Source organism: Galeopterus variegatus, unplaced genomic scaffold, assembly GCF_000696425.1.
Source record: "Galeopterus variegatus unplaced genomic scaffold, G_variegatus-3.0.2 Scaffold2966, whole genome shotgun sequence".
NCBI lineage: Eukaryota > Metazoa > Chordata > Mammalia > Dermoptera > Cynocephalidae > Galeopterus > Galeopterus variegatus.
The window spans coordinates 129,476-155,897 of NW_007729077.1; the positions used below are offsets into that span (position 1 = coordinate 129,476).

General features: G+C 43.2%; 1 protein-coding gene across 1 annotated transcript in view; it reads left to right on the forward strand.

Moving 5' to 3' along the window:
* The first annotated feature begins 6,324 nt into the window (after nt 1–6,324).
* LOC103599446 (alpha-1,6-mannosylglycoprotein 6-beta-N-acetylglucosaminyltransferase A-like) overlaps nt 6,325–26,422 on the forward strand; it is a 46,007-nt gene continuing 25,909 nt past the window's right edge. Inside the window, exons 1-2 of the mRNA XM_008583563.1 lie at nt 6,325–6,481; nt 16,258–16,404. Of these exons, the coding sequence (XP_008581785.1) occupies nt 6,368–6,481; nt 16,258–16,404 (261 nt within the window). The 5' untranslated portion in view covers nt 6,325–6,367. The remainder of the gene's footprint in view (nt 6,482–16,257; nt 16,405–26,422) is intronic.

The following is a 26,422-nucleotide window of genomic DNA, read 5'->3' on the forward strand; positions in this document are numbered from 1 at the left end:
TTCAGTGGCAATGAGGAGGATGGATTGAAGAGATGGGTGAGAACCTAGAGATAGTGCCTTAGCCCACACCTCTAGAAAGCAGGGACCACGGCAAAGGCTTGGGTGTTCATGTTTTACTGGGGAAGGAAGTGCAGACCTAGGGCAGTAAGAAAGAGGGAAGCAAGGCAAAGAGTGGTGCAAGCTGATGTGAAGGGGTGCATGACACGCGGGCTCCTGCTTCACCAGGGGCCACACAGACCAGCAGCACATTGGCCTCTGGACGCCCTGGAAGGTTGCCGGGAGGTGCTCTACCATGACATAGTCTAGAAGAGAGAAGAGAAGGAGCTTTATTTGCTGCCTGCTCCCTCCTGTTTCCCATTTCCCATTGGCCTTATTCCACCTTACAGGGAACTAAATAAAGCCCTGTAATTCTGGAATCCTGATCAAGAAGGGTACCTCCATGTGTCCCCTATCCCACAGTGTAGCTTCCCAGTCTGACGGTGGAGCTCAACCTGGCTTGTGTAGCACTGACTAAGAAAAAGAAGGAAGAGCAGGCGGTCACGGAATCTGAAGGCTCATGAAGTTGGTGTTGCTATTCAGACAAGGCACTCAGCTCAGTGATTATGACAGTAGCTCAAGCAGGACGGGCTGGATGCCAGAGTGAATGGAGGAGGTTGGTAGTCATGCAAGATTTACGAGGTCTTCATCCAGTGCAGGTGACAAATCCACCTCTCAAGGAGTTACATCACAGCACAGGACTCCCATGGCTGGTTTTGGTCAAGGCATACTGTATACCCAGGTGTTTCTTAAAGAAAAAATATGACTCATTATTATATATTTGTAAAACCACGTACTGGGCCAATTTCTGTATTTGTGGGGGAGGAGGTGGAAGCTACTTCAAAAATGACTTAAAGTCCATGGTAGTCAAAATAAAGCATGTGCTCACAAGTGTACTTCTCAGGACTCTTACTGCTGCAAATGACAGAGCCTGACTTTGCTAGCTCTGACCATAACAGGGATTGGCCGATTCTTGGAGGAACCCAGGGGTGCACCTGGGCTCAGACATCACTGGAGCTGTGGGCCAAGACCCTGCCAGGACAACTCAGTCTTTCCCATTAAGCCTTCTCTGCGTAGGGCTTTGTTTTTCCCTGCCTGGACCTCCAGGGACAGGACCTGTGCTTGCCTATGCAGTAGGTGTTGCAGCTCACCACTGCCCCTCCGGAGAGGGATCAACTTTCCATATCTGTCCAGCACTTACCAGTGAGGACTCCCACCGGCTCAGAATCATCAGGCGCTCATCACTGGAGGAACCAGCTTTGGGCAGGGCTACAGAATTATTTATTTAAAAAATGGCAGGTCACGAGGTGCCATGTGGATGAGGGGAAATGGTGACCAGGAAAAGGGATGTGCGTATCTGCAGTGGGGATCAGGGTGCTACTGGGGAGAAGGGCATGTAATGTCCACTGTAACCCAGAGCTCACAATACTGCCATTTGCCAAAGGACAGTCCTATTCCTCGAATGCACCAGCTAAAAAAGTTGGGGAAAGAGCTTCTGATTCTCCAGTGCTGCTTCACCTCTCCTCCTACTGCAGACTCACATGAGTATTGCTTAGATTGAATTGTTTTCCTAAAGCTCTCTCTCCAAGCCCTAAATACCTTACTACCCATTCTGCAAATGTACCTGCCTCCAGCTACAGCTGTAAACAGCAGAAGATATGCCAACAAGCTGCTCCTCGACTCTGGCAGGCTCCCTCCTTTTCCTTTGCATCTCCATACCCCACCCCCAAATGAGCTTAGGTAGACTTAAATTTTAAACAGATCAGTTGTTTTTAATGGAAATTTAAATTGAACTAGAGACTGAAAGCATTAAGGGGCTACAAGTTGCCCAGCTGGGACCTGTGGGAGGCATTTCCCATGGCTCCAAGACAGAGGTGGTGGCATGCTCAGTGTAAGCCCCAGGAACCGCATCTTGAGAACGTTGTAGGTGATAGGGGTTTTGGAGTAATTTTCTTTGACCTCGGCCTCTTAAGTCAGAGAAAGAACACTCTAGGGAGTGATTTTGATCCAGTTCTTGGCTCTATGGGATACCGAGATCTATGGTGTCACCTTCCTCCTGGGCCTGGATGACCAAAGGGAGGGGAGTGTTTGCTGGAAAGTGTCCCCACCCCTGCACAGCCCTCCCCACCTTGGGCCTTCCCAATGGTTGGGGAGAGTTCGGGCAGGCAGAGACATCCTTAATTTAAGAAACCTCAGCATCCTATTTCTTAAACACAAAAGATGAGAGTGCACACCAAAGAGAGAAAGGAATCCTTTGAATCGATTGGTGACAAGAATGGAGCCTTCCAGTGTGGTCGCAGAGGTGCAAGCTTTGGAGTCTCAGACTTCTTTTAGTTTTTTCTTGATTGCATATGTTTTAAGTTTTTATATTTTAGTTGTGAAATGTATCAAATATACAGAAGTCTAAAAAATAAGATATCCATATGCCCACTAACCAGATTTATAAATGTTAATATCTTGCAATATATATATATATATATTTTTGTCTTTTATCTTTTTCCATGTCCGGCAACGGATCGCAACCCTCAGTGTTGCCCCCGTACCGGACCGGGGACCGGCGACCGGCAACGGGATCGCAACCCTCGGTGTCGCTCCGGCGCCTCGCTCAGCCAGTGAGCGGGAACCGGTCTGTATGTGGGATCCGAACCCTCGGGCGGGAGCGCCCGCCGTGCTTCCCAAGTGGCGCACTTATCCAGTGCGCCACCGGGCCGGCCCCTTGCAATATTTTTTTAACAAAGAAATGGTATATTATAAATGTCACTAAAGCTCCATCCTCTGCCCCAGCCCTCCCTCTCCTCAGTAGTCAGTATCTGAAAAGTGGTGTTTATCACCCTCATGCATATTTTTGTACTTTAAAACTATAAATTTCCATATGTATAAACATTGCCTATGTGCATAATATTGCTTTGCATGGGTAAAAATTTTTACAAAAATAGCATCAAACCACACAACCTCTTTTGCAATCAGTCCTAACACTGCTGCTTGCTTGGAGAAATCATGGCTTGGTTGCATCACCTTCTGAGCCATGGGAAGGCATGTTAAAGTGCTGATTGTATTCATCCTGGCACAGTCCAGGTGAGCAAGGATGAGGGCCTGGAGAGGAGAAGACCAATTTGCTATTATGGACATGGAGTCAACAAGATTTTGTGACTAATTGATGTGTTGTGTGCGTAGAGGGTTGGGGGCAGGAAGGACAAGTGTGTTTGTAGTCCAGGTACCTGGCGGGGGGATTGGTGCCCGTCACTGAGCTGAGGAGCAGATGAGGGGATGCTGGCCATGTAGGGCGATGAGTCTCCCTTTTGACCTGTTGAGTTGGAGGTGGCTGCAGCACACCAGGTGGAAAGGCTCAGGAGGCAGGTGGACATTTGGACCTGAAATTCAGGGAACAGATCTGAGCTGTAGATGCCTCTTTGGGTTCCTTTAGCACCTGGTGAGCGTAACATTGGAAGTGGAGGTAGGTCAGTATAAGAGGCTCTTGTGGCACATTTACCTGGAATAGATAGCGTCGTTCAGCCTCGCCAGACTTCTACAGAAGTCTGTGGCAACAAGAGACCTGGGTGGAATTTCCTAATTGTCACGTCAACTTCAAAGGTTAGAGTTATGCTTGAACATGTTTTTCTTCTAATCACCTGTTGGGATCTCCTCATTTGTGAAATTACACGAAACCTCTCTGAAGGTAATTTCTACTTTGACTTTACCATGCCTTTATGTGAATAAGTTCATAGGCTTTGTTAGCCTTTACGTGGAATCCTTTCTATTTGCCTGAACTTGCCCCCTTGTGCTTCAAGCAGCTCCAGCCTTCCCTGGGATCTGACAGCAATGTGTGTGTAACCTAGTGCATTGTTCCCTTCCCAGGCATGGAGGCTGGGAATCCTGATCTTGAGTCTTTCTGCAGTGAATGTTTTCCTCCAGGACAGGAACCAGAAGGGCCATTCACTATGGTGCCCAGTAGCTCACCCCAGGCCTAGTGTGGGGCCTTAGGTCCATCTTCACTAGCGAGCAGCTGGCTTTTCATGGAGAAACATCTCCTTTTGCATCAAGGAGAGAGGCCTGCCCCCACCCCCCACCCCCAGTCCCAGCCCCTGCTTCAAGGCCAGCAAATCCTGAGAAGTTTCCTTTTGGACAATTGGAGTCCAGCTAGAGTAGCTCAAGTGAAAATATGGGGTGGGTCTGGGAAGAGTTTGGGTGGCGGCCACTCTTTTAAGGATCTAGGAAGACCTGGGGAGTTTAGGATAGAGAATGGCTGCGGGTGGGGTGGGAACCAGAGCAGCCCCAGGGCCTGATGTCTCTATATTGTCTCTGCTTTGTTTTCTCTCTTCTCCTGCTACTCCTTTTTCTCCTCCTCCTCCTCCTCCTCTTTTCTCTCTGTTCCTCCCTCCCTCTCTCTCTCCCTCTCTGTCACACTTGTGAGGAAGATGTCTCGGTGGTGGTTGCTCTCAGGGTCCCTCTTATTACCAACGATCTGTGTTTTTCCCTCTCCTTTCCTTCAGCTCTTATTTGGTTCTTTTCCCACTCCCCACCCCCCAGAACTGGCAGCTGGCTTCCTCAGAACCTACTGGCCCATAACTAACTGTCCAGGCTCCAATATCAAATGACCTTTTTGCCCTTAAGACCATGGCCACCTGGCAGTAATCTCTCTGTGTCCAGGATTCTGAGCTCCTAAGAAGGATCCGATCGGCTCCCTTCCTCCTCCTGAGCCCGCCCCCGACCCCCTGCACTGTTCCTGAGCTGTCACGCCCTGGGTGGTCAGCGTGGCAGGGGGCAGACTTTCCAGGGGCTGTGGGCAGGGACAAAATCCCTGAGAAGAGGGTGTGTGGGGGCAGAAGTTAACAGATACATCTAGCACAAGTGCCATATCCTAGAACCTGTCATGTTACCTATACATGTATATGGTCCCACATCTAGCTCAAGCTACAAATGGGAAGTCATGGTTTATAAACTGTTTCTTGTCACTCTGCACAAATTCAAGGGTAAACATCTCTGAAGTAATGAATTCAGCATTTTGCAGCCACACCAGACATGGCATGGAATTAAACACTCAGTCCAAGTGTTCATTTATTCATGTGCTAGGGTGGCAGGGATGGGCTTGCTAGATTGTGAACAAAATCATCCTGATGCATTAAGTGGAGATTGTGGACTGTGCTGTTTTCCCAGTCATGAATACTTTTGACACATGATCTGAAACATGTTTTCCCCAAAGCTGAGAGTCCTGTGTGATATTCATCAGGGCAGTGAATGGCAGAAGGCAGACCATGAGCCACCTCCCCCTGTCCTGTGCTCTGTGGCTGCCAATGCCACACCCTTGGGTCCCTTGTGGTCCTAAGTCACAAAACTAGCTATTATTGGATTTGCCTGGAGTGTCTGAAAACACTTGAATGGGAAAACCTTGTCCTACTTTTATACAACTGGAAAAAATTACAGAACTTGATTCTTGCAAATTTCAAAAAAACCCCACAAATCCATCTTGTACAACTTAGTCACACAGAAACATGAACAGGAAGAGAAAGTGAGCTTGCTTCCACGTCCCAGGTGGTTTTGATTTTGAAAACATGCCTCGAAATTCAGTGCCTTCAAATACAGGAAAGGGGTTTGGTTTTGCTTCTAATAAAACTACTCTCAAATGTCTCAGGCTCATCAAAGTTTACATTCAATCTCTTTTTCCACTTTTCTCTACCTGGATATTCTCATTACCTCTCCAGCTGCCGAGTCAATCAATATATACTGTGGGAAACATCTCCCCATGATCCAAATTAGGTGGGATCCAGTTCTGACAATGAGTTAATCATCACTAGAAGTGTTGGCAAGAGACGGGGATGTTTGTATACCTCGGGGACAGCTTAGCGCCACCGGATACATATTCTAGTCCAACCAACTGCCTTCCCTGGGCTTTCCTTCCCCGGGCTTTCCTTCCCCAGGCTTTCCTTCACCAAACTTCCTCCCCCTTAAGGAGGATAGCCAAAAGCAACTGTTGGGTCCCTGGTAATTTACAAAGTGAGAATGATACTTCAAAACAGTTGGCTGTGAGCTGACGTTGGTATTCAGTAATATGTTCCCATATAATGTTTCCTCTTGCAGAATTGTACAGTGGCCATGTGAGTGTTTTTTCCCTCAAAATCCAGCCAGTTTACTTTGAAAAGAAATTTTGGTAATTGGATTGCCACATTCCTGCATCTGTCTGTCACAAACTTCTATCTCTGTGGCCTCTAGCTCGTAGAAGAGATTCTGTCTCATGAGACAGGTTGTTATATGAAAGAAAAGAAAAGAGAAATGGCTTATGCTTGTGTCCCCTCTGTAGAATAAGAAGCTCTACTTGGACATTATTCACACATACATGGAAGTTCATGCGACTGTTTACGGCTCCAGCACGAAGAATATTCCCAGTTATGTGAAAAACCATGGTATCCTCAGTGGACGGGACCTGCAGTTTCTTCTCCGAGAAACCAAGGTAAGTTTTTAGTAGTTTTGTAAAAATTCACTACAGATGTTGTTTACAGGTTTGTTTCCATAGGTGTTAAAAGTAGGATCAGAGTCGTTCATGCTTTCTTTTGAACACCACAATAACTCTTTAGACCGTTCCTGGGCGGTGATTTGCTAGGACAGCTGTAGCTGAAAAGTTAGTGAATTGTGGAAGGAGGTTGCTACAGTTTTGTTCATTGATTTATTTAGAAGAAATATTTTCTGAGGACCTACTGTGTGCTAGGCATCAAGCAGAGGCAAGTAAGGCCCTGCCTCAAAGGATAGACCTCCTGATAGAACAGCAGTTTTCACAGTAAGCCACGGGTGTTGAACTCTGCCGTCCCCACCCCCCCATCACCACTGTTCAAGGACTTGGTTTCCCAGTCAGCTTTTCCTCTACCTCCTGGCTCAACAAGCACTGGACACTGAAGAATTTCAGATGAGGTGAAAGTCCCCACGGGCTCAAGAAAGAGGGAAAGAATCAAGGAAGATGTAAGAGAGGAAAGATGGATGAGGTGTGGGTGCATTAGGACCAGGCAGGTGTGAGTGTCAGGTGGCGGAGGTGCAGATGACATATTCAGGAGAGAGCTAGAAGCCAACTTCTCTGGTTTCAGTGCTGGAAAACAGTGGAAGATAAAATCTTATAAGGGGATGAGGGTCTAATTGTCACAGATACAGGCAGAGTTCATACCATGTGGTGTGGGTGGCTGGGGGAGCCACTGAGGATTCTTGTGCTAAGCAGTAGCAGCACCATGGCATGAGGTTTTGACACCATGGGCATGTGCACACCATGGTCTGTGTTCTTTCTGTAATTCTGCCAGGGAAGTACCAAAAGAAGTTAGGAGACTTTTGAATAAACCAAGTTTGGCCTTGAAGGGCTGGATGGCATTTCGGTGTATTAGATAAGCTCCCCCATGTGTACTAATAAGTTCTTATTTATGAATTTTATGAATACTTGTTGAACAGCTGCTACACGCCAGGCATTGTGAAAGGGATATAAGAGTGAAGAAAGCCAGGGGATCCCTCCCTGAGTGTTTCCTCAAGCACAGGGAAGCTTATCATCAGTATTGAATTTTTCAGCTCTAGTCCCCATCTCACTTTGTTTTCCTGTTCAAGGTCAGAGAGGGAGGTTGGGCAGATGGACTTCTCTGACATAATAGCGATTACTAATCATTGTGTGATACTTCATTTTTAGGAAGTGTATTCACATGTGCTGTCCTCTTTGATTCTAACAGCAGGCTTAAGAGGTAGACAGGGAAGGTATTGTTGACTTTATTTTAAACATGAGGAAATAGGCTAGAGAGTTTGGCTTGCCTGCAGTAAACTGGGGTCAAGTCTTGGAGGTGGCCCTAACTCATTTTTTATTACAAGTTAAAGCTCTGCTAGGTCCTCAGCGTAACATCCTCATAAACATCCAAACTTAAGAACACTTAATGAACACCCACCAGTCAAAAGAATATAAATCTCCTCTTTGCCTCAGTTTCTCCATCTGTAAATGTGTTTGATCCATTCTGCCTCCAAGTTGTTTGTGTGAGCCCACACATAAAACAGTTTGACAAATTCTTTAGCTCTTTGGCCAAAGACCTGGTTTGCCTCGATGAAGATTTCCTTTCAAGGTCATCTGTGGTCTGATGACTGCTTGTGGCTATCCAGGAGTGAAGTGTGTTCCCAGTTCTCACTGTTTGCTTTCCGTCACCTTCTCTTCTTAGGTTGACATTTTAGAACCATCAGAACGTCCAGGCCCTTTAACAGCAATGCCGTTTTGGCCATTTGCCTCATTTTACTTTTCTCCACCTCAGATTGTGGAAGAAGTTCAGGTTCCTTTAAATAACATTTAGCAGAGCGGGTTTTCAGCAGTGTGTCATTACTGTCTCGCACACTTCTGTTAACCCAGCCTCGTGAGTGTCTTGCTCAGCCTTGCAAATTTTAAAAGAACCTTACATACCTACCATCCATTCACCCTGTCAGACAATAGGAAGCAGGCCGAAATGGAGATCCCTGATGTCCAGGGGAGGACAAGAAAAGAGAGCCGGAAGGCCCAGGCCATGATGTCAGAAATTGCCTAATAACCAAGGATTACAGCTTCAGTTTTGAACATAAGGAGCATCTATTCATCCTTGGAAAACTTGTGCCTTCAGAGGATGTCACTGATCGTATTACATATTGCCTGTTTATCCGACTAGAATATATTAAAATATGCCAACTGGAATTATGGCTCAAACAGTTGGCAGATAAGGGGATGAGGCAGTATATCGCCAATGCTCCACTTACACCCAGAACACAGAAGCAGGTACTAAAATAAATGAATCTTGGGCTTGGAAATAATGACACAAAAGACCAGTCAGGCTTTGCATTTATAACCTTTTCTGCCTCTAACACCTTCTTCTATGTCTCTGAGTAATTTAAAAGCAATTTATTCCAATCCATGTTAGAAGTGGAAAACCGGAACTGCCGAGGAGCAAATGTCTGCAGAATGAATGGATTCACACACTCCTCAGTCTCCTCACTGGAGAGAGAAGTCTGGCCTTCTCAAGAGGTTTACAGACAGAGAAAATGTTTGATGCTTAATCAGCTCCTGACTTGTTATTTGTCTGTATGAGCCATCTCTGAATCTGCCCCAAGCCCAGGAAACTCTCTGCTCAGCAGAATTTCATCCTGGCATGCTATTAGGGCCCAGGCATCATTAGCAGACTCTTGCTTCAGGAGCCTGTGAAGACAGGAGGAATTCAGTATAACACTAAAATCGGGGCTGAGATTTCTGGGAAGTTGTTGGAATCTAGAAGACCCTTCTAATAGCAGTATGGATTTGGATGAATGAATTATTTATCAGAGGACCACAGACAAGTCCAGCAAACTCCAGGAGTGCAGTTTGAGCCAGCAAATCAGGACTCACTAGGGTGGCGTGTTTTTATTTTTGGCTTAAATCTCCATTTCTCAATGTGGTTTCTTTCTTCACCTTCCTAGTTTTAACCTCTCTGTGTCCACCTCCCACAATCTTCCCTTGGGAAGCTCCTGACTATATACACGATATTGCATAAGGAATGCACATCCTGCACTGGGACAGAGGAGCGTCTAGAGTCCACCAGAGTGATTTGTGAGCCAGACCAGGTACCTCCCTTTATACAATTGAGAACAAATTCTGCCTATGGAGAGCCAGAGGAAACTACTGCTGCTGATGCCATTGCAGCACCCCTTTTCTCCCCAAACCTTTGGTCATTCCTCCCTCCAAGACTTGGGGCCATGACAGTCCTGTTTCCCTACCATGTAAGCTATCAGCTTACCTGTGGGACTCACCTAGAGGCCTGGACAGGCTTGGCAGACATGCAGTATGTGCTGTTCTCATCCCATCCCGTCTTCATGACTGACCCCCTACCCTCAACACCCATCAACTGTGGCTCTTCCTACTGGGCTTTCATGTGGTTGAGAAACTGTTTCTCAAAAACCCAGGTGTAGTGGATTGAATTATGTTCCCCCAAAACTCACTGAGGCTTGAATTGTGTCCCCCAACTTTTATGTATTAGAAACTTAGCCCCCCACTGTGACTGTTAAGAGGGTGGGAAATCCTATCATGGTAATTGAAAGGTGGAGCCTTGAAGAGGTGATTGGATTGTGGGACCATGCCATAGTGAATGGATTAAAAAATGGTGGTCGGGGCATGGTTCTGAGGACTTTAAAAGAAGAGAGTCTTTCTCTCTGCTTCCACCGTTTTGCAATATGAGGCCCCCTAGGTCACTGTTGCCACCACCAGATGGACTTTGGACTTCCCAGTCTCAGAAACTGTAAGCAATACATTTTGTTTTCTTATAAATTACCTTGTTCCAGGTATTTTGCTATAAGCAACAGAAATGGACTGATACACCAGGGCTTGAGGCAGCCACCATTGTTGGAACCAGACTCTCATGCAGCTCCCTGAGGACAGAAGGGCTTGCTTGTTCTATTCACAGGACATCACCTGTGCCCAGAACAGTGCCTGGCTTGTAGACAGCATTTAGATAATAGTACAAAGAATAAAGGAAGAAGTCCAGATGAAACCCATTGGCCAGCTGGGACCTCGGGGCCATGCACTGGATCTCCAAGATCTCTCCAGCAAGGGACACTGCTGTTCTGATACTCCATGCCTATCTGTCCGTGATGTTGCCCATGTCTCCCTCTCTGAGCATGACGGCCCAAGGCTTATGAGGAGAGAACCATCCATCTTTCTTTTCTCTTTAAGATACTGGTTCCCATTCGCCCTCAGGCAGCTATCTCAAGTGGCTTTCATCCTAGTGAGCAGTACCTTAAGTCATTTCTGTGCCATCTAGATGGGGAAAAAATTGCACGTGTGCATACACACAAGACACAAATATTCCTCCTTCCCACTCCCCCACCCATGTACGAGGGTATTTCAAAAGTTTGTGGAAAAATAGAATTAAAAGGTAATACAAGTCTTTCCATGGGCTTTTTGAAGTACTTTCGTATTCCTCCTTTCCTCTCCCCCACCCTATGTGTACATAGAATGAAGAGTGTATGGAGGTGTGACTGAGTAACCTCTCTGACTTCCAGAGCAAAAGCACATCCTCAAACCCAGATACACACAGCATGTTCATCCCCTCTGCACGAGACACTTGATTGGTGGAAAAATCTAATTACTAGTATTTATTCTCTTGTTCATTCACACAACAAATATGTATTAAGTGGTAGATGTATTCCCGGCCTTAATCTAGCCATTCTGGATGTAGGGATGACTTGGGCAGTTCTGCCCAAAAGGAGCACATGGTGTGCAGGAGGAAACAAACAGGTAAACAGATACCTGTAATGATGTGAAGAGTACACAGATAGAACTAGTAATGATACAAAATAATGATACCAACATAAAACCCCACCATGATGCAGCAAGTACGGTGTGCAGGAGGAAACAAACGGGTAAACAGATACCTGTAATGATGTGAAGAGTACACAGAACTAGTAATGATACAAAATAATGATACCAACATAAAACCCCACCATGATGCAGCAAGTAGGGCCAGCAGTTCAACTGTGTGAGAAGCTGAACTGTGACTTGGGAAGTCAGTGACCACTGTGGAGGACGGAAGCCAGTGCCAGTCACACCATGGTGCACGTGACCACGGGCTTCATTATGATAGTAATGGCCACGTTCTCTACCCCTTAACATGTGCCAGTGCTAAACTCTTTCATGAATTATGTCTCTTCATCACAGAAATCCTCTGATCTTGGATTGTTACAGCCCTGTTGTAATGAGGCAGAGACTGAGGTTTTGGTGGTGAGCAGCCTGCGTGCTGCCTCCCTGTCGGGCGCTGGGTCAGCCTCTGTGGAATGTGGGTGAGAGGAGCAGCCTGGGAAGTGAAGTCATAGCTGAGCTGTAGTGGTGAACACTTCAGGCTGGCCCGGCTGAAGATGTTCAGCCTCTACAGTTTTCAGTTTATTCAGATACTCCTACTCCCCCATCTCCAAGTTAATGAATTTCCAATGCAAAGGAAATACATTTGATTTTGTACTGGGGCTTTCAAATGAGCCAAACGCAGGAACTTTTGATGTTGATGTTGTGGTTTGTGGTCCCATTTGTTTTGTTTCTGAAGGGTACTTAGGTCACTGGGTAGAGTCAGGGTGTCTACCCCAGCGAGCTGGTCTCCAGGCAGTGGTCTCTGGCTTAGCAGCTGAGCTTGACAGAACTCTGGGCATTCACACAGGCTTGACAAATATCATTGACTTTGCCTCCTCCACCCCTCTAGCTCTTCAGTAGAGAGTCTTCAGGTAGCGTGTGTCAGGGGCTTGTGGAGCCTATGCAAAGATGCAGCCACCCTGGATGGGAGGGAATTTGTCCACTGTTAATCTCTGCAGCATCAGATGCATCATATAGAGGCAAAGAAATTTTCTCCAGACCCAGTCATCATATGAGTTCTTCTTAAAGATATAGAAGGGGTCCCCATTACCAGCAATATAATGATTCTCAATCATTGTGTGACAAGTAAGCAAGTGAAGCTTAGCAATGGCCTGTGACTTGTGGGACTGGCTTTTGCTATAAGCCATGTCGTCTCTTATCTCTCTTCTGATGAACGCCCTCCCCTTTTTTTTAGTCCAGGTACTTAATGAAACAGTGAGAATTTACACATTCACATGCAGGTGCTGAACATCTTGTAAAAACCCACAAACACCTCCCACACACATAAACTTCAGCAGCTGTTTGAAGTTGCATGTAGATTTCAACTGGGGCGACTGTTTATTGAACTTTCAGTAAGTCCCTAGCCTTGAAACATCCTTTTTATGTAATATTTCGTGTAATTCTCATGGCAACCCCATGAAATATCGTACTTTTATTTTCCCTACTTTACATATCAATAGACTGAGGTTTAGAGAGTTTGTGTTACCTTGACCAAGGTCTCATAACTAGAAAGGACAGATTGTAAATGGGTCTCACAGAATCCACAGACAAAGTCATCTAGCAATTTGCCACAGTTACAGAACTAGAAAACAGTGGAGTCAGGACTTGAACCCTGGTCTCCATGACTCCAGAGCCTGTGCTGTTAATAACCATGTTGTCTGGGTCACTCTGTGCCAGTAATCGATTCACTAGATAAGCTAGAGGTTGGTTGATCACTCAAACTCTCTCCTGAGCCTCCCCACCAACTTGGCTAATTATCACTAACCAAACTCATGGAGTCTTCATAAGAACTAACTTTATCCATGTTTAAAGGATGCTTTGTGAAGAACTCCACTTAGAAGTTTAAGACAATTCCATTTCTCCTGTCACACAGAGGAGGACTCTGAGTGGTTTTACTAGACTCTTGGTCAAAGCGTAGGAAGGTCCCAAACCTGTACCATGAATAAAGCGTGTGGTACTTCTTCTGTTCTCTCTTGCTTAGCATTATTCAAAAATTTAATCTCAGAGCATGTAATCCCTCAGTTCTGAAATGCTCGTTGATAGATCTGGACCTGGAATATCCTCTTTAGATTCTGGGCTTCTGAAGGCCAGGCAGAGGATAAATAAAATATGGCCAGTGTTCTCCAGAAGAGTTAAGCCTTGGCACAGTGAATGCATTCTTGCCTCCATCCTAAGGAAATCTTTAAGTAGGCAGAATGATAGGGGGAGTGGGGAAGGAGGGAGAAAGCAATTTAGTGTGGTTAAGGTACCAGTGTGTGGCAAGGCTATACTTGTGGAAGTTTTTGGAGTGCTGTTTGGTGATCAACTCTGCCTACTCTGTTATTCAAACCTCAGATGTGCTATTTGACCTTAGTACATCTGCTCCATTGTAACGTCACAGGTAATGAGTATACAGGAAGCAAGAAAAAAATTTACAGAAGTGACCAAAAAAAATGTTATTTTGGTGTTTCCAAGTAATGCATTTCCTGCAATCCTAATTAGTGCGATGAGAAAACTCATTGCCAAAAAAATGGTGTGGTCTTTGCTTAAACTTCATTCTAAAACTAAGGGGCTTGGGAGGATTAGCCCAATGTGTTTATTTTACATATTCTGAGAGATTCTGGTGCCAGCAGGGCAGAAAAGATGGTGCAAATTGTTATTCAGATATAATTAAACCTAGGTCACATTCAAGTCCATTAAGCAACAGCCTCAAATCCTTTTAATTAATGGGTTCAGATTGGTTGGTCTGAAGGAGCTAATTAAATTTTTTTTTTTCCAAGATTTCCTATTTAAATAGACAAGCACTGTGTTTCATACATTTCTTCCAGAGTTGTTCTTTGCAATTTTGGGTTGATGAAGATATCAGTGCTCCGTGGCAAGCCCTGATTTTCAGAGGTCAGGAAGCACTGTGGGCTCCAGGTCTCTGGCTAACATGCGGAGACCCCCATCCAGCTCTTCTAGGACCTTTGTTATCAGTCAGAAAGGTCTGGACTCCCAGTGGTATCCAGTGCCCAACCACAGTCTGATAGAGGTCATCTGTTTTACCCTGGAGAGCCGGCCCATCCTCTCCAAATCTGATGGCAAGGGCAGATTGTAGAGATCAAAAGCCTTATGGATTGTGATGCTGGCTCCTCATATTTAGTAAAGTTGGAATGTCTCAGGACTAGTGCCTCCCCCTACCCACACATGCCCAGGCCATACCCTATACTCATAAGCTCTCTCTGACAGTCTCATTCCTGTTAACTGTATAATAAGAATAAGATCCAGAGCAGGACCTCCAGACGGTAGAAGAGATTTCCTTTTATCTTCCAGCTTCTGGACTGCTGCTCACCCCACTGGGCTCCAGTGGTTTTTCTGTCCAAGGGGAGATGACCCAGCCAGCAGTAGGAGCTCTGCTGGCCTCTCAAAGCCTCTTTTCTCTCCGGTTCTCTCCCCTGTGGACATCTCTGGCAGTGTGATTTCAAGGTTCGCAGGAAATGAAAGGTTATCCCTCCAAAAAAAACCCCAAAAGTCAGTTGAGTACCCTGTTCTATGCAAAATTAAAGTTAAAAGGATAGAGATAGGTTTTCTCTCCAGAAAACCCGAAAGTTTAGTGTTTTACTTCAGAATTCCTTCCAGAGCCACATGATGCTCAATATGTCAAACACAGGCCCTGCTTAGTGTTGCCCTGGCATTGAGTGCCCAGCACATACATTCTGTGTGTTCTGGTGTTGCCCAGGGAACCCAGCAGCTTGCACTTCGCGCTCTCCAGCAGAACCTTTCTAAGTAATCATTCAGTTAAAGCAACCGCAAAGACAGAGCTGGGGAGAGGGCCTCGGGAAAGGAGAACCCAGTGCACAGCTAAATCCAGTTCAGCATCTCCCTCACTCCCAGGGCCTGGCTGTGTGGGTGTTCCTTGATGTGATGACAGAAGGAAACAATGCCCAGGGGCCCGGTTATCCTTTGTCACTGGATGTGCCTCTGGGGACTGGAGCGATTTCAGAACTGGCTCCTTGATGTGGGTAGGGAGAATGCACACTTTACCAAGCCTGGTTGGGCCCTGCCCATCAACAGCCTACAGCCCTCCAGCAGTGTGAAATATAGGCACAGGGAGGGGATGTAGGGAGACATTTCTGGGCACTGTTAGTTCATTTTTAGTCCCAGGAATCAGCGCCACTGAACTGCAGCATGTCCCCTTTGTCCCGGCGGCTCCCAGCTGCTGTGGTTGCAGAGAGGACTCTGCAAGCAGGTTTTTGCTGCCATCTATTGTCTGCCTTGGGGAAAATGCATGGCTTCTCGCTGGACTGGAAAGCAGCCTTGCAGATGGAGCAACTCAGCACCCTCTCCCCACACTGAGGGGAAAATAAAAACCAAGATGTTGGTGTGCCCCAGTGAAAACCTCCTTCTGAAAACCTGTGTTTACTGACCTACCATTGTTTTAAAGCAGTTCCATTTGAACTGTAATCAAACCGCCAAGTGACCTTTCTGTCCCTCCGCCCAGAGTCCTTGAAAGGGCCTGTTGTTCCTTTGGTTCAATGAAGAAACCTTCTGTTTAGTTAAGCAAGTGTTTTTCCAGTCATGTCTCCTCGTGAGTTACAGAAAGATTATTGTTGGGTCTTGGTATTTGTTGTTGTTTTTCTTTTAAAATCCCGACCTCCCTTCCCCCTCATCACCCCCCAACACGTATTTCTTTACTCTCTCAGCAGAGAAGGAAAACATAGCAGCTTCGTGAGGCCTTTAAAAGTCCCCAGTTATGTTATTCAGATGGTGGTATAAGCCAACTTCTCTTTGCCCCACCCCCAGGGCCTGGGAACCTTTCAGAGTCTCTGAGGTATCCACACAGGAATGGACCACAGCATAGCCCCCTGGGAGCCAGGGGCCCCATCCTGACTGATGTGTTTATATGGTGTGTATTTTCTGTCTTACAGTTGTTCGTTGGACTTGGGTTCCCCTATGAGGGCCCGGCTCCCTTGGAGGCTATCGCAAATGGATGCGCTTTTCTGAATCCCAAGTTCAATCCACCCAAGAGCAGCAAAAACACAGACTTTTTCATTGGCAAGCCAACTCTGAGAGAGGTAAGTAAGCATCTATCAAAATCATTCTACTTGCCATAATACGAATAGTAGCTATTTATTGAGTACAAACGTAAGTTTTAACTTCATTTAACATGGTTAGGTCAGAGTGGGAGGGTGTGGAGGGGCTGATCCTGAGGCTCAGAGACTTGAATGACTTGATCACATTTCCCTCCTAGTTACTGGCAGGGTCAGAATTTGAATCCACATCTGCATTCACAGAGTGAGGAATCTTTTCACTCTACCCCAACCCTGTCTTACTGTGGAACAAGCATCTAGCCTTCTGATTATAGGTGAACTCTGATTTTCTGAACGTTTGGAGTTTAGGGAATGAGGAGATCAAGGTTAACAGATATTTCTGGAGAATGTTCTCTCCATGCTGGGCTGTGGAGAATCAAAAGTGGGCTGTGAGCGTTCGCAAAGAACCATCAGCCTCAAGAGATAAGACGTAGCATGGGTGACTGAAGTAATATGCCCGATTTTTCAGCCCACCTTCAGCAGGTGTCATCCTGAGAAGTAATCCTGCAATTGCTAGAACCATTTGCAGAAGGCATATTTGAATTGCCTTCAGTGGTCCTCTTGAAAATCCACAGTGGGTGATGAATCACCACTGAGGGTGGTTGGATTTGATTTGGGACAATAAACAAAATTCATTTACAGTTAGTGTAAATGATCAAGCTGAGTGGTTCTGTATCTGGTCAGAAACAGGTGTGTGCAAGAAATCATAAGACTGATTTTCTTATTATCCCTGTGTTGTTAGTAAGTGGCTCTGTGGGCTGCTTACAAAGAGGAAGTCATAGCAGAATCCTTTCCATTTGGGGTCATCAACTGGGGCATTACACCGATGGGCAATCCCTCCCACGACAGCAGCAATATAGAAGGACTGATTTTAAAGCATACGTTTTTCAGTTCTGCTGCTTTTAAATCCTGATATCCATCCTGCAAATAGTATATAAAATGCATTTTTAATGATTATTCTTTATTGATCAGTCAGGAATCTTTCCGGTTAATAGAATCGATCATTTTGATAGTTCTTTTCTCTTACCCTTTCTATCTTTGGTGAAATGGCCAAAGGAGATGGAGGAAGATCAACAAGATCCATAGATTTTCTTAAAAGGTTACCCTGTGGCCCGGATAACCTCTGACAAGATTAACTGTGTATTTGCCCGTGTGCTTTTTCCTTCTGCTGGTATAATAAGTTTGAATTATGCATTTGGGGGAATGTTTTCTTTTTAGAGGTCAGTTCATTCATTCATTACTCAGTAATACTTAATGCACACCCGTGTGCCAGGTGCTGTGGGAGGGGGCTAGGGCACAGATATCAAGAACATTCAGTCTGCCATCAAAGAGCTTATTCTTTGGAAAGGTTTAAAAAGACACTCTAGCAGCGAGAACATCTTTATTTAGGAATCTGTTTCAGCATGTGACTGACTTCCTTGAAACTTTGGAGTTTAGTGTAGAAAATAGAATAATAAATCATTCCTAGGGTTTTTTGTTTATTTTTGACAAATAAAAATTGTATAGATTTGAGGCATACAACTTGATGTTTTGATATATGTATACATTGTGAAATGATAACCACAATCAAGCTAATTAACATATCCATCATCTTCGGAGAGCACGGTGCTGACAACACCAAATCAAGGGTAAGGTCCCATTACCAGTCACCTTAAAAAAAAAAAAAATCCATTACCTGATATAGATATAGATTGATATATAGATATATTGTGTGTGTGTGTGTGTGTGTGGTGAGAACATTTAAGATCTACCCTCTTGGCAAATTTCAAGTATACAATACAGTATTGTTAACCATAGTCACAGTGCTCCAGAACTTACTCATCTCACATAACTCAAACTTTGTACCCTTTGACCAACATCTCCCCATTTCTCACCCCCCCACCCCACCCCCCGCCCGTAGCAGCCATTGGTCTACTAAGTGCTTCTATGAGTTTGGCTATTTTAGATTCCACATGTGAGATCTTGCAGTATTTGTCTTTGTGTGTCCGGCTTACTTCACTTACCATAATGTCCTTCAGGTTTATGCATGTCACAGATGGCAGGATTTCCTTCTTTCTTCAGGCTAAATAATATTTCAATGGATGAATCATTTATCCATTCATCCATTGATAGACACCTAGGTTGTTTCCATATCTTGGCTATTGTGAATAATGCTGCAATGAACATGGGACTGCAGAAATCTCTTCCACATACTGATTTTAAATCTTTTGAACAAATACCCAGAAGTGAGATTGCTGGATCATAGGGTAGTTCTATTTTTAATTTTTTGAGGAACCTCCATACTGTTTTCCATAATGGCTATATTAATTGACATTTCCACCAACAGTATACAAGGGTTCCCTTTTTACCACATCCTCTCCAACACTTGTTATCTTTTGTCTTTTTGATAAAGGCATTCTAACAGGCATGAGGTGCTATCTCATTGTGGCTTTGATTTGCATGTTCCTGATTAATGATGTTGAACACCTTTTCACATATCTGTTGGCCTTTTGCATGACTTCTTTTGAGAAATGTCTGTTTAGGTCCTTTGCCTATTTTTTCCATTGGGTTATTTCGGGGGTTTGTTTGCTTGCTTGCTATTGAGTCATAGGAGTTCCTTATATATTTTGGATACTGGCCTCTTATCAGATATATGGTTTGCAATTCCATAGGTTACCTTTTCACTCTGTTTATTTCTTTTGCTGTGCAGAAGCTTTTTTTGTTGCCTATGTTTTGTTGGCATTATATCCAAAAACTCATTGCCAATGACAAGAAGCTTTTTCCTTAGATTTTTTTTTTCTCGTAGTTGTACTATTTCAGGTCTTAGATTTAAGCCTAATCCATTTTGATTTTGGGTGTGAGATAAGGATCCAGTTTCATTCTTCTGCATGTGGATATCCAGTTTTCCCAACACTATTGGTGAGACTGTATTTCCCCATTGAGTGTTCTTGGCTCCCATGTTGAAGATCAGTTGACTGTAAATGTGTGCATTTATTTCTGGGCCATCTCTTATGTTCCATTGGTCTGTACGTCTGTTTTTATGCTGGAATCATCTATAGGTTTTTTATTTAGGTGTAGCAAATCTCTGAAGTTCTACATCTGCCCAAGTTATGTATATCATTTGTAATTTTCCATGTTTTCATAACATAAAACTTACATTTAACCATTCTTAAGTATACAATTCACTGTCATTAAGTATCTTCACAATGTTGTGCAACCAGCTACTATTCATTTCCAGAACTTACTCATCGTCCCAAACAAAAATTCTATACCCATTAAACACTAACTCCCCATTCTACCCTCCCACCAGCCCCTGATAACCTCTCTTCTACCTTCTGTCTCTATAAATTTGCCTGTTCTAGGTACCTTGTGTATGTGGAGTCATATAGTATTTGTCCTTTTGTGTCTGGCTTATTCACTTAGCATAATGTTTTCAAAGTTCATTCATGCTATAGCATATGTCAGAATCTCATTCCTTTTTTAAGGCTGAATATTCCATTGTATGTATATACCACATGTTGTTTATCCATTCATCTGTTGATGGACATTTGGGTTGTTTCCACATTTTGTCTATTGTGAATAATGCTACTATGAACATTGGTATACAAGTATCTGAGTCCCTGCCTTCAATTCTTTTAGGTATATGTCTACAAGTGGAATTGATAAAATTTACTTATTATTTATTTTGAAATAATTTTAGTTGTACAGAAGTTGCAAAAGTAATAGAGTTCAGGTATACCTTTCATCAGTTTCCTCTAATGGTAACATTTTACAAAACCACAGTCCAATGATCAAAATTAAAAAATTAACATTGGTACCATCATATTATCTAAGCTACAGACTTTATTTGGACTTCACCAATTTTTCCACCAAGATCCTTTTTCTGTTTCAGGGTCCAATCCAGGATTCCAAATTGCATTTAATCGTCACGTCTCCTTAGCTTCCCTCAGACTGTGACAGTTCTTTAGTGTTTCATTATCATTTGTGACCTACTGGTCAGTTTTTGGTACACTGTCCCTCAGTTTGGATTTGACTGATGTTTTCTCATGATGAGTTTGAAGTTACACATTTTTGTCAAGAATACCACACATGTGCCCTTTTCAGCACATTGTATGAAAGCATGATGTCAATATGTCTTATTACTAGTGATGTTAACCTTGATCACTTGCTTTAGGAAGTGTTTGCTAGGTTTCTGCTCTATAAAGTTACTATTTTTTCCCTGTCTTAAGGGAAAAACTTTAAGACTGTGCAAATATCCTATTTTTCCTCAGACTCTTGCCCATGTATTTCTTACACCATATTGCAGTAGATCTGGTCTGTAATAGTTATCCTGTGGTGTTTTGATTGTGATTGTCTATTTCCCTCATCAGGATTTTTTTTAATGCATGAAAAGCAACAAAACCCACTTTTTTTTTTTTTTTTTTTTTTTGTTTCCATATACAAGCCTTTGGGAAATGATGAATCAAATTTATCTTAGACTAAGTTTGCAACCAGCACCTTTTTATTAATGCTTATTCTGAAGATTTTTTTTTTTTTTTTTTTTTTTTTTTTTTTTTTTTTTTTTTTTTTTCTACTGATTGATATACAGTGAAGTCGCTTAGATCAGACAGTTCTCAATAAATTAACAAGGAAAAACATAACATGCAAAGGGGGACTAATGAATCACAAAATGCCTTCCTCATAAAATTAAGTAACCCTCAATAAATGTCAGTGAATAAAAGGATAATGGCTCAGTCTTTCATATTTTCCAGATGCTTAGAGCAACCTTGTAAATAAGCAGGACCTTAAAAGGAGGAGGGGAGAGAGGCTGCTGATAGGTAAATCACTAAATAGTGACATTGATGACAACTTTAATTTACCCTGATTCCGTTGGAAGAACTAATTAGTTTGTTCTCCAGGCCACAAAATGAAAACGATGTGACATTTTGCTCGTCTTCAGAAAAGGTCTAATAGAGGCATAAATTCATTTCTGGGATTTTTTCAGGTTGGCAAATTTTAAGAACAAGTCAAAGGACAATGTTTATAGCAGACTTCTGTTCATCTTTGTCTTAACTCAATGGCATCCTTTAAAATTGTCCTCTTCTTTTGTGTCCAAAGCTAATAAGTTAGTGAAGATCTGGATTTGAATTTTGCTCTGCTGCTTTCTGGCCATTTGGTCCTGGAGAAGTGAAAACCCCTCTAAACCTCAGAATCTTCACTGATACACAAGAAACCTGATAGATAAAGTATGTGCAGGTGATTAGCGCCATGCCTGGCCCAGCCTGAGTCTTCATGTGTTGAATCCAAAATATGTGCGGAGGAAAAAAACGGAAGTTTCCCCAGCTCTGTGGGCCTGCAGAGAGTCTGTAGCCTCTGTTGCTGACGGTAGAACCAAGCAAAAGAAGAGGGCACATGTCAGAGGATGGAGAACTAAAGAGGCCAGCAAGGGGCATGACACTCGGGCAGGCGAAGCAGGAGCAGACACCAGGATGACCCGCAGCCTTGCAATCACTGATTTCCTTGAGCGTTTGCCAGAAAAGGCTCGCAGCTGGGCACAGGGCCTTGTGCTTTGGGTGCCGTGCCGTGGGTTGTGTATGCATGCCACTGGTTTGGTAAGACACGAAGAGTGGTGGCTAAGAGCAAGGTGGAGAGGTGCCAGCAAAGTCATCCAGTCCTCTGAGTATATTGAAGTCTGGAGAAAAAAGAAAAAAAGACAGCCAGCCTGGCCTCTGAAGCAAAGACTGCCAGACCTAACACCACCCTTATAATAAGTATGGTATAGCATCTACTTTTCTCTCCTGAAATGAAATTTATAGATAATATAACCTGTCTACATATGTAATTTCAAAAACTGAATCAGTCCCTAACTCTAATATAAAGGAGAAATAAAAGGAAAATTATTTCTAATAAAGCAATATGTATTTCAGTATTATATAGCCAAGAACTTTGCTCTGCCATACCCAGCAAGTATTCTAGACGATGCCATGTCTCGTTCCTGCTCACAATGAAAGCTTGTATTTTAAAGGAATAAAACATCATTTTTTGTTTAAAATTGACATGAAAAAGGAGCTAAATATGAGAGTGTGTATATATATATGCACATATATACACACACACACACACACACAAAGGGGCTTCAAAAAGTTCATGGAAAGATTTGTATTATCTTTTAATTCTATTTTTCCAAGAACTTTTTGAAGTACCCTTGTAATTGTCATTAATGTAATAGCTACAAATATAGGCTGATTTGGATATATTTTACTGGAGACTCTGATACCCTGAGTGGCATTGACTTTGCTGCAATGTTTTTTCCAAAATGGTGACAGCTCATTGGTGAAGTTCCAAATAAAACAGTATAAACATCCTTTGATTTACATAGTAATTATGTTCCTGGAAAATTCAATGTATATTTAAACTGTGTTTAAGAGTTAGATTCTGTAAGCCCACAGGAAAGCCCAGGGCATTCGAAAGTTGTGTGCGAAGTGGACAGTTCTTCCTTGTAAAGGACTAGGACTGTCTTGCACACCATGAGGCATTAGGTATACCCTATCCCCACGCACTGACTAGGGTTAGCACCCCACAGTCATTGTAGTAACTGGAATTTCTCTCACAGATGTCTAGAATGTTCCCTTTACACACCAGCCTTAAAAGGATAAAAAAATAGAGGCAGAAGCAAGATTGACAGGTACATTTAGCTGTCTTAAAGAATGGACTCTGCCAGAACTCAGAGTTACGAATATTCCTACTTGGTTTCTTTGCCCATGCTTTCTTCTTTTTTTTTTTTTTCATTAAATTTTTATTTTGTCAATATACAATGTATATGATTATTGTGGCCCAGCACCGACACCTCCCTNGCGCCTCGCTCAGCCAGTGAGCGGGAGCCGGTCTGTACGTGGGATCCGAACCCTCGGACGGGAGCGCCGCCGCACTTCCCAAGCGGCGCACTATCCAGTGCGCCACCGGGCCGGCCCTTATTCTGAAGATTTTGATGACACTTTGTTGCAACTGAGTGGTTTTTCCTGAAAAAAATTTTGGACACTCTTAGACACAATCTAACCATAACCCAATGAATGGTGTAATGTTACATCGATCAGATCAGCCAGTAACGAAGTTATTGAGAGAAGTAGGTTTACTGTTTTCTATCAGTTGCCATCATTTAGTAATTTGCTTTTTGCCAAGGTCATGTGGGGGGTTTCATCCTTCATGGCATAAAAGAGAATGTGCTGGAGATGCTGCACCCTTCAGATGACTCCACCAGCCCTTAAGTGAGACTCCAATAGAAAGAAAATGTGGGATCCTTTCAGCCGTTGCTCAGCAAGTGACCTCACATAGAGAAACCCATCCGGCCTGGGCTCTAGAAGGGCAATTGGCAGGTGTTTGTGGTACTAGTTTGCTGCCTTGGGGGAATTTCCCAGGGCACATTTCCTGTTTTCCAGGTGTGCCAGGTTTGATATGAAAGAGTGATAAGACAGATAGATGCATAATCAGAAGTGCATAAAGAAATAGCTACATGAATTAAGGGAGGGAGTTAAGTGGCCCCCAAGGTCACTTTGCCTTATGTAAGAGGGCAGGGTACATCTGATGTCCTTCTACCCCCAGCAGCATCAGACAGCTGTACGCAAACACTTTCCACATCCCACAAGACCCCAGGTCCCGCTAACCAAAGATGCCTTTAATTGACAAAGAGTTGTCAAAAGGTCTACAGATTTCTGAGGGTCAAAAATCCCTAGAAATTATCTTTTTTCCCACAGGGAAAGGAAAAATTTTAACCAAAGTATACATAATTACAAAGCTATCTTTTTGTGCCCATGCAAATCTTTTGTGTTAAGAAACAATTGATGAACATAAAGTGATTCATATCAATTGCATATGTCTCTTCTTTGCCTTCATTTGAAGAAAATAGTCCAAATTTCTAAATGTGAGTTTAGCCCTGTTTTTATTTTTACATTGGACCAATTTTTAAAACAATGATGTCTATTCAGAGGGGAAAAAGTTCCATAAAGCCATACATAATCTGGTTGGTTCAGGTTATATACTTTAATATAAATTGGGTTTTTATCTTCATATTGGGAAGCATATTAATAGGTTCATGATCATTATTCTGACATTTTATGTACCATTAGAAGTTCTCTGGCTTCAGGGTGGTTTTGGGGGGTTTTTTTTTCCATAGAGAACTCATGTTCTCCTTGGCAATTTAATAGCCACTCTGAAGTAATGTCTCATATTTAATAAAATTTTCATTACTGTTACAAACTATACTCCAGTAAATCTACTGATTGATATACAGTGAAGTCGCTTAGATCAGACAGTTCTCAATAAATTAACAAGGAAAAACATAACATGCAAAGGGGGACTAATGAATCACAAAATGCCTTCCTCATAAAATTAAGTAACCCTCAATAAATGTCAGTGAATAAAAGGATAATGGCTCAGTCTTTCATATTTTCCAGATGCTTAGAGCAACCTTGTAAATAAGCAGGACCTTAAAAGGAGGAGGGGAGAGAGGCTGCTGATAGGTAAATCACTAAATAGTGACATTGATGACAACTTTAATTTACCCTGATTCCGTTGGAAGAACTAATTAGTTTGTTCTCCAGGCCACAAAATGAAAACGATGTGACATTTTGCTCGTCTTCAGAAAAGGTCTAATAGAGGCATAAATTCATTTCTGGGATTTTTTCAGGTTGGCAAATTTTAAGAACAAGTCAAAGGACAATGTTTATAGCAGACTTCTGTTCATCTTTGTCTTAACTCAATGGCATCCTTTAAAATTGTCCTCTTCTTTTGTGTCCAAAGCTAATAAGTTAGTGAAGATCTGGATTTGAATTTTGCTCTGCTGCTTTCTGGCCATTTGGTCCTGGAGAAGTGAAAACCCCTCTAAACCTCAGAATCTTCACTGATACACAAGAAACCTGATAGATAAAGTATGTGCAGGTGATTAGCGCCATGCCTGGCCCAGCCTGAGTCTTCATGTGTTGAATCCAAAATATGTGCGGAGGAAAAAAACGGAAGTTTCCCCAGCTCTGTGGGCCTGCAGAGAGTCTGTAGCCTCTGTTGCTGACTGTAGAACCAAGCAAAAGAAGAGGGCACATGTCAGAGGATGGAGAACTAAAGAGGCCAGCAAGGGGCATGACACTCGGGCAGGCGAAGCAGGAGCAGACACCAGGATGACCCGCAGCCTTGCAATCACTGATTTCCTTGAGCGTTTGCCAGAAAAGGCTCGCAGCTGGGCACAGGGCCTTGTGCTTTGGGTGCCGTGCCGTGGGTTGTGTATGCATGCCACTGGTTTGGTAAGACACGAAGAGTGGTGGCTAAGAGCAAGGTGGAGAGGTGCCAGCAAAGTCATCCAGTCCTCTGAGTATATTGAAGTCTGGAGAAAAAAGAAAAAAAGACAGCCAGCCTGGCCTCTGAAGCAAAGACTGCCAGACCTAACACCACCCTTATAATAAGTATGGTATAGCATCTACTTTTCTCTCCTGAAATGAAATTTATAGATAATATAACCTGTCTACATATGTAATTTCAAAAACTGAATCAGTCCCTAACTCTAATATAAAGGAGAAATAAAAGGAAAATTATTTCTAATAAAGCAATATGTATTTCAGTATTATATAGCCAAGAACTTTGCTCTGCCATACCCAGCAAGTATTCTAGACGATGCCATGTCTCGTTCCTGCTCACAATGAAAGCTTGTATTTTAAAGGAATAAAACATCATTTTTTGTTTAAAATTGACATGAAAAAGGAGCTAAATATGAGAGTGTGTATATATATATGCACATATACACACACACACACACACACACACAAAGGGGCTTCAAAAAGTTCATGGAAAGATTTGTATTATCTTTTAATTCTATTTTTCCAAGAACTTTTTGAAGTACCCTTGTAATTGTCATTAATGTAATAGCTACAAATATAGGCTGATTTGGATATATTTTACTGGAGACTCTGATACCCTGAGTGGCATTGACTTTGCTGCAATGTTTTTTCCAAAATGGTGACAGCTCATTGGTGAAGTTCCAAATAAAACAGTATAAACATCC